The sequence below is a fragment of the Aplysia californica genome, unplaced genomic scaffold, assembly GCF_000002075.1.
Source record: "Aplysia californica isolate F4 #8 unplaced genomic scaffold, AplCal3.0 scaffold00001, whole genome shotgun sequence".
Classification (NCBI taxonomy): Eukaryota; Metazoa; Mollusca; class Gastropoda; order Aplysiida; family Aplysiidae; genus Aplysia; species Aplysia californica.
Window position 1 is genome coordinate 198,390 of NW_004797271.1, and position 9,210 is coordinate 207,599.

The 9,210-nt window shown below is 38.8% G+C and overlaps 1 protein-coding gene across 2 annotated transcripts in view; it reads right to left on the reverse strand.

Annotated features, from left to right (window-relative positions):
• The window catches only part of LOC101845963 (acetyl-coenzyme A transporter 1), a 19,327-nt gene extending 10,818 nt beyond the window's left edge, over positions 1 to 8,509 (reverse strand). The window contains exons 1-4 of one of the 2 annotated variants that reach the window (XM_005088769.3): positions 8,375 to 8,509; positions 1,446 to 1,558; positions 544 to 790; positions 85 to 229 (exon numbers count right to left, since the gene is read on the reverse strand). In XM_005088769.3, the coding sequence (XP_005088826.1) occupies positions 85 to 229; positions 544 to 790; positions 1,446 to 1,474 (421 nt within the window). In that variant the 5' untranslated portion in view covers positions 1,475 to 1,558; positions 8,375 to 8,509. Of the gene's footprint in view, positions 1 to 84; positions 230 to 543; positions 791 to 1,445; positions 1,609 to 8,374 lie in introns of both variants that reach the window. The other variant, XM_005088768.3, reaches the window with a different exon arrangement.
• Between the last annotated feature and the right edge of the window lie 701 nt (positions 8,510 to 9,210).

Below are 9,210 nucleotides of genomic sequence, written 5' to 3' on the forward strand. Positions count from 1 at the left end.
AGACAGACAGACAGACAGACAGACAGACAGACAGACAGACAGACAGACAGACAGAGACAGACAGCAGCAACAACAAGGCCTCACCCATGAGGTACTGTATGGGGATGAGCCAGGTTTTGCGTCGGCCGAACCACTGTGAGTACACCGAGTCTACGAGCGGCGCCCACAACAACTTAACGCTGAATGGCCAGTAGACGAAGCTGAAGATTGCCTGGTCTGTGTAGCTCACCTGAGGAGGGGGGCACAGTTGTCCATTTGTTTAGTTTTAGCAAGAGTGTCACTGTACTTGCAACACAAACAGGTCACACAAGTGCTAAAAGATTTGGGAGGGGGGGAGGGGGGAGTGAGATCAGGCCACATCTACACAGTGATAATTTTACTATGGCCTTCACTAAAGGAGAACAAATAATCAGATTGGGCTTTTGAGAAACAAAAAGTGAAGTCATCCCTACTAGGCAAATAGAAAAAAAAATTAAAAAATCAACAGGCTGTGATTTTATCGACATACTTGGCACGTCTGCTGCGAATTATGACGTCACTGACCTTCCTGCTCTGCAGCAACATGGGGATGCTGCCGGCCAGGCCCAGCGGGATCCCTTGCAGAATGTAGAGGAACATGAGGAGGGAGATGCTGCCGAGGTCCCCACTCAGGTCCGACCCCTCTTTCCGCTGCGACCCATCCGACTTCCCGTCCTCCCACGAGGTCGACAGCGGGATGTGCGGGAAGAACGAGTCCGACTCCAGGTCCGTGTGCTCGACACTCTCCATCGGCCGCCCTCGCCTTCGTGTTCTGAGGGTACGATAAATTCCTTCATGAAACACCCGGTCTATGTTTGTGCGTGTGGGAAAGAAGCACAGCAAAACAGTAATGGCCACAGAGGGCCGAAACAGAGCAATGACAGATGCACAGAAACAACTTGAGGAAAGAACAGCGGTATAACATTATAATAATAATAATAGTAAAAACAACAACATCAACAATTAATGATGATGATAACAATAATAATAATAATAATTGCAGTGTTAAATAGTGCATATCCACACTCTACAGCATGCTCTTTGCATTACCCCAGCAGACCCGAGAACACTCAGATATGTGATCAACTCTGTGGATATCATACAGTGCAAGCTGCTGATAAAGCCCTCAAACACTAACAAACAGAAACAGTCTTTCATTGTCTAAAACCAGGTAGGCCTACTCAATCCCTACTGGGTGAAGTGAGGAAAATTTGTGTTAAAAAGTGCCTTTCCAAAGACACAATGTCGGGCCTCTGTTATGATACTAATCTACTACCTTACAATTACGAGTCCGAAAGCCTAACCACAAGGCCATCAATGCCACTGTTTAACCTGTTTCAGGCGACCACGAAGTATAAGAAAGAAAGTTTGGTCCTCTCAATACAAGCCAACTTGTATAAAGTGCAGAAAAGTATGAGTGCACTTACTTCCCATTGTTCTCCGAGTCCACCGACATAGTGGAATGCTGCCGACCCGACTCAATATCACTATCCAGGAAGAAGGTGCTGCTCAGAGGTTTGGTCAGTTCGTAGAAAAAAGGCTGAAACAAACGTACAGTATGTTTAACCAGGCGCCCCGCCACAATGAAGGCTGAAAAAAAAGAGAAAATCAAAACAAGTGATGAAATAATTCAGTGTCAGTCAATGGTAAAGAGACACGCATGCCGCTGTTGCAACAAAAATGAGGATCTCAAAGTTTTTAAATCCAGGTACAGTTCTAGTTTCTTAATTTTCTTTTATGAAGATGGCAATATATAACGTTCATGTACAGTGGCCTCCGTCTAACAACCCCACTTGTCAGGAATTTTAAAAAAGCAGGTTCTTAAGGCAGGCAAATTCCAAGGGGCATAATATAACTCAGCTGCTATCCGCAGACTTCCCTTTTTCATTTTAAGAACTGTAGGAAAAGCTGACCCCTGAACAAGGCGAAACAGGTCTGCTCTTACAAAAAAAATGAGATCTATAAGCCTAAAAATATATGTGTGAGCATGTCTGAGCAGTTTGTGTTGTTATCCATGAGAAGTGAGAACCAGAGAAATCAAAGTGAATTTTTTAGATTGGATAACAAATCGAAACAACGAAACATCACCAGTGGCGATGCTGCTAAGTGAAGGGAAATAATTACTGAATGGACAATCTTTTACGGCACTTGCAACACAATACGGTCATATAAGTGCCGAAATATTGAAACTTTAAGTTCATTGACCCTCAAAAGCAGAGCATGATCTGCTGTGTGCAGACAAAAGTAAAACTTTGCCAGGTTTCTACTTTATCATGCAAATAACAGAGAGAAAAATCAGCTACACAGGACAATAGGGTTCATCATGATTCAAAATAAATACATCTCCCCTCTTCTGTATGGGGCTTCGTCTGTATGGCAGATTCATTCATTTTACTTTACTATCAAGTCTTTAGCTTTACTTACTACTGGCTTTTATATACTTATTTAAAGCAAAAAATCAAAATATAGATAGACGTCTAGTCAAAACCACGGACTGGAAAGAACACTGACACATAGAATCTAGATCTATCATAGATATCCAGATATCTAGCTTTTACTTTTTTTTAAAAAGTTAAAGTTAACAGTAACTGGACCTAGTTTCAACTCAACACCTAGTACAAGATCTACATATCGAAGTGTCATTACAGCTACAATTACAAGTACTGTACACTAATAAGTACTAGAACTAGAGATCTAGATCTAAGTGTCATTACAGTATGTCAGTACAATTACAAGAAGTCTGAACTCAAAGATCTCTCTCCTTGTCTTATCATATTCATCGAAGTGACGAGTCCGAATTAGACAAAAATTATATTCGGACTCTGAATTGAATCCAGCATTGACGTCTGTTCTGACTTCCGACCCTTGTTCCTCCTAAATATTTCCAGCATTTTTATGACAAATTTTTCAATTTTAATGATAACAACCGAGACGTGAGCTTTAATATCCAGTTACTAGATCTATCTAAACTGGCCCTCCCTGCGTCATTATATGAACAGAACAACCAAATTGAGTTTTACCTTGCCGGGGGCAAAGTTAACAATGTCGACCAATGAGATTGCATGCAGCGATCACGCACTCTCGGCTTGCTGGGGGAAGAGGTGTTGGGAAGAGGCCACGGCTGTCAATTTTGTGTGATGTGATTTAAAATAAAACATAAATATAAAACAAAAAAACTTATAACACACAACAAAATCAAATTAAACATGTGGAAAGCCAAATGGTGGTAAAAGTAATGATGATGTGGTAGTGGTGGTGGAAAGACCATGAGTTGTCGGTTACCGTGTACTTCTAAAGATACTGCCATTGGGGCAATGAGAGTGCAGTCTTAACTTTTGACACAATTACAGTCGTAGTAGGTAATTCTAGTTCTAATTCTGGTTTTAAGTAAAATTAAAATTACCTGATGACATACGTTATATTTATGTAGAGAGGCCTAACCTCCTTACACTCACATAACTCACTTAGAAGCCGAGTCTGAATAAATAAAACATTTTTTCAGACCGAGTCCAAATAGATAAAACCCATAGTCCGATTTGATAAAAATGTAATCAGTCTGAATAGAGCCGGTCCAGATTCATTTTGATTTGAATCTTCGCCTTGCCTTCTACTATTCTGATAGTTAGATTCTAGATCTATTAGTAATGGCTGTCATTATTCTCACCCGGGGTGAAAATAAAAATACAAAATATTATTCTCACCCCGGGTGAGAACAAAATGGCTTACCCGGTCAGAGATGAAATGGATTTTTATTAGGCCTACCTGGGTGTGGAGAACAAGCGGTAAGCCTTGATCTACATGTAGGCAAATAGGATGATAGTTCAGAAAATAATTTGTGAATTGTAAGAGTGACCGTTTGTGACCTGCCCCAGAGCACTGCCCGATTTTTATAGGCTCCCGCGGGGAGTGATGTTGTTTCATTTTTTTAAATCGCATGCATATCTTCACCAAAACCCTAGACAAGTGTATATTTCTAAATTCAGAAAGGAATTCACTTGCCAGAGAAGTAATAGCCTTAACTGAAAGCTGTTTAATGAAATAATGTTAATAATGTTCGTTAATAGATTATAGTTTGTCATTGTAATGTTAGAATTGGCCAAATTTGTTTACAACACAAAAAACATAACAGAACCCACGATTATTTTTAAGGCACGCAGTGCCTCGACCCTAAGCTTATTTTTTGCTTTAAAATTTTGATTGGTTAAACCATTCAAGAGTAGAATTTTCCATTACAGAACCAATAAATAGCAACAAATACTAAATGTGACACTATTTGCTCAAAAGATAAGGTTTTCTACCAGATCAACAATAGTCGCCTCGCGCACTCAGCGGAGTGAGAGAGGGAGGTGAGTTTTGTCGCCTGGACGGAGCGCTCAGTGACAGGGGTCCTATGATGCCCGAAACGGGCACTACTTTGATATGGTGGTCCCGACCTTTGTGTAGGCCTACTGAAATATCGATACTGATTTAAATAGTCGGTATCAATGTTTTATGTTTTATCAGTAGTAGCCTAGACTAGATCTAGATTTAAATCTAGCCTACAAAATGAGCAGTAATATTTCACTTGTTTTTCACAAGGCAAGGTTTTTTAACCCTGACTTTAAAAAAAAAGATCATGGGGTGTTTCAGGGGGGCATGCCCCCCTAAATTTGACCACAATTTGATGTTTTGTAATAAGTTTGAAAGGCTCTCGGGCACGCGAATCAAACAGTAATCGCAGTGGCTATTTTTACGGCGTGCCGTAAAGATAGCCTCCCAGTGAGTCCCAGGCTTTTTTTACGGCGATCCTCGAAAAGCGACCCTACTCCGCCTCTCATGTACGCGACATGCCTCAATGTATTAGATCTAGGCCTATAGGGGCCGTTCAAAATATAAACTTACACCTCAGAGGGGAAAAGGTGTCTTTGGATTCTGTAAGAAAAGTGTAAGATTGGGTGGGGATGTTAACCAAATATGACACTTCTGTGAGATGAACGTTTTGCTCATGACTGGGAAGAAAAGGTAAAAGAAAAAGTGGATATAAATGCCAGTAACAAGACCCAGATCTGCACGATCACTGCAGATCCCCGTTGTTGTTTTATTTTTGCTTTTTGTTGTTGTTTTTTTTGCTTTTTGTTGTTGTTTTTTTAGGGGAGGGGGGGGGGTACAAATAATTTTGAAATTATGATGAAAATTCTGTAGGTGGACATCTAATTTCTTAATGTTTCTTTATAACTTTGCAACTGTTTTGTTGATCTTTTAATGTCTTGGTGTCTTTTATTTGTAAGGCACGTACCTATTGCACTGACAACAGTCTCAATGTCTTCCACATATATGCGTTTCTTTTTAGTCCATATGGTTTGATTAAATTGTATTAACTGAAATGATATTTTTTTTTACAAGTTAGTAAAAAAAAGCCACGTATAGTACAGGTATCTTTAAAATAATAATGGAAATTGAAGATCGGAAAAAGTACTAATATTAAATTGGTGTAGGTGGGGGGTTGGAGGCAAATGTGAGAAAAGTGGTATTGGGTTTTGTGTTTTAAAAAAGTCCCCAAAAGTGTAAGATTATATTTGAACAGCCCCATAGGTTTTCCATTTCCTCCTCTTCACCGTCATTCTATTCTCTTCTTCATCTTCCTTCTCCCTTCCTCCACCACCACCTCTTCCTTCTTCTCCCCACCATCATCATTCACCCTCTCTTTATCATCACCACCACCATCACCTCCCTGTCACTATCATTACCATCGTCACTGCCACTGCCAGCATCATCATCTCATTCACTGACATCACTACATGTACCACACCCACAAGAAGAGCGGCCATTTTGAAGTTAACACTTTTCGCCTTGGGAATGCCTTTAAAATGTTCCTCCTTCCTTATAATTTGCACGGAGCAGATTTTTGATAGAGGTGTAAAAAAAAAATTTTTTGCGTTCACAATGATTAATTTATTAATTATTGTGATGCAATTTCAGGGTACAGGAACACATATATATTTTTTTACATTCAAATTTCAAAATTTTGCTCAGTACGATTGACCATAGTATCTGTATCTACCATTCCACCAATTTTCATGCAATTTTGTTAGAGAGTAAGAAGCCTTCGTTTTTTTAAAATTATTGTTTGTTTTGCATGTTGGTGCTGTTTCCATTCCATGGCAACTTTCATATTTTCCGACTTATCAAAATTTACTTTGTTCATTATTTTTTATGCCTGCATAATTTTTTTTCCTAAATATGAATCGGAAAAAGAATCACCCTTGGGGTGAGCTGTTCCCCATAAAAAAGGACAGTAATAATATGAGCACATCAGAAAACAAAACACAAAAACTTTAAAAATGCGATCTCTATTTATTTATTTCAAAGAATCCCACAACAACAAGGTCCTAGTAAAGAACATAAAAACATTGAATTGTTTAAGTCCAGAATAAAGACTATAATTATGATAATACTAATAATAGAGGACATTTAATTATAGTGCCTTACTCTCGGTTTTAACCAGCTCAAAGTATGTTACATTAGTTTAGTCATTTAGTAAAATGTAGTATAAAATAACAAATAAGGTAGTAGCCTACAAGACCTACAAGCCAAGACGGAATTTATAAGACTGAAAAACGTGTTCTACGTCATCAATTTGTGACCGCCGTAAAAAGAACATTTTAGTTAATACAATTTAATCAAACCATATGGACTAAAAAGAACGCATATATATGTGGAAGACATTGAGACTGTTGTCAGTGCAATAGGTACATGCCTTACAAATAAAAGACACCAAGACATTAAAAGATCAACAAAACAGTTGCAAAGTTATAAAGAAACATTAAGAAATTAGATGTCCACCTACAGAATTTTCATCATAATTTCAAAATTATTTGTAACCCCCCCCCCCCCCCCCCTAAAAAAACAACAACAAAAAACAAAAAAAACAACAACAAAAAAAAAACAAAAACAACGGGGATCTGCAGTGATCATGCAGATCTGGGTCTTGTTACTGGCATTTATCCACTTTTTCTTTTACCTTTTCTTCCCAGTCATGAGCAAAACGTTCATCTCACCTCCCCACCCAATCTTCCACTTTTCTTACAGAAGCCAAAGACACCTTTTCCCCTCTGAGGTGTAAGTTTATATTTTGAACGGCCCCTATAGGCCTAAATCTAATACATTGAGGCATGTCGCGTACATGAGAGGCGGAGTAGGGTCGCTTTTCGAGGATCGCCATAAAAATAGCCTGGGACTCACTGGGAGGCTATCTTTACGGCTCGCCGTAAAAATAGCCACTGCGAAAAGTAATTGTTTAGACTTAAATAGAACCAGAAGTAATCGTCCTTGAGGTTCTAGATTTTCTCTGGGTTATATTTCCCAGTCACAAAAGTCGGGACCACCATATCCAAGTAGTGCCCCGAAACGAAACAAAAAAGGGCGGGCGGAAACAAAAAAAAACGGGTGAGAATAGAGTAGGCTGTCGTTCTTCTCATCTCACCCGGAGTGAGAATAGTATCGAGTGAGAATAATCCCTTCGATTACTAAAGGTAGTGTCAACTGCCACAGAGTCCAGAGTAACGCGGTGGCAATTGGCAAAAATTGACTTTCAATTGCCATCGAGTAAATTGGAGCTCTTTTGCGTTGGTGGGTAGGCTAGATCTAGCTTATATTGTGCTTGAGTGCTCGGTGTTGTGCATTCGCCTCTCTGTCCCTCTGTGTGTGTGTGTGTTTGTGTGTGTGTGTGTGTGTGTGTCTTTTCCCCACCCCCGTCCCCCGATTTATGTTCCCCGATATAACGTGAATTTCTGCTTGAGTTTGTGTGCGTTTGAGATTCTACTTCTAGATCTATATCTAGAATTGCCCGTGTCGGTTCTACACCAAAGTGTAGGCTAGGCTAGCCTAGATCTAGGCCTACGTCTCATTGAAAACACGGCAAGTTGGTACCGTAGCTCTAGACTAGATGCTCGTCCAATGAAATTATTGAGAACAAATTGACCCATTTCATAAGACACACATTATTATTATCATGTATAGATCTAAGTGTATAATGCTAAGGCTAAAGATAATGTTGTTTTCAGACTTGACACCGCTTCACTCGGTGGCAATTGACAAAAAGTCAATTTTTGTGGCAATTGACGCTACCTCTAGATCTAGATCTAGATCTAGATCTAGATATCTAGATGTAGATCTAGATTCTAGATCTAGATCTAGATCTAGATCTAGTAATTATTAGCAAGCATGACTATGACAGTGACAGTACGTACTGTAGTAGTAGTAGTGTTTGATCTAATCCTGCTGCCCTGCTAGATATAGAATATAGAGATATATAGATCTAGATATCTAATCTAGATCTAGACAGTTCAAGAAATGCTACTTAGACACAAAAACTTACTTTAAGTGCAAGATCTCTAAAGGAATTCCGTTAATAGTGCACTTCACTGCGACTAACCAACGGTTCAACAACAACGTGCAACAATATGTAAACAAACATCTGCACCCAATACGAACGTGTCGTCTACTGGTTGGACTCTTCAGTTGAGGAAACAACAAAAACTTGAGATTGGACAACGCCAGATTTTCTCTCACATTAAAATACACATAACTTTAAGTTTTGTTTAATTTTTCCACAGTGAAATCTTCTTCATTTTTTAGCCTTGACGTCTGTAATAATTGTTTGGATGAGTTGATATTGGGTTTTTTGTGTTCAGAGAACATTTCTCGGCAAATAAAAATAGCCAGTCCTCAAGAATGACACTATACCTTTCTATTTGGCAATAATGCCAAGATGCCCAAATGCCCTGTAGCAGAGACACTAAAATATAATTAAATACTCTCTGCCTGTAGTGTAGACCCTGCCTTTTGTATGCTACCGGTTGCCTACACACACACTCTTGTTCTCTTCTTTTTGCTTACAAAAACAAAAACAAAACAAAAACAGTAACAATTAAACTCTACTGTAAGGAATAATTTATGTATACTTGCTTTTTTATCTTTACTTTTGTACAGGAAGCATCGAAAGGTTTGATTCAGAATTCAAGCATAAGCCTAATATGCGTCAAGGTAGCTTTATGCGTAATTTTTACTTGGTTTAAAAAGCAGAGAACTAGATCTAGAATCTAGATCTAGCTGATCTAGATCTAGATCTATTATAATAATAAAAATAAATTGGCTTACCTTAAAAAATAATAACGATTGTAGTGTAACTGCTATAGTGGCGACATCAGTTAC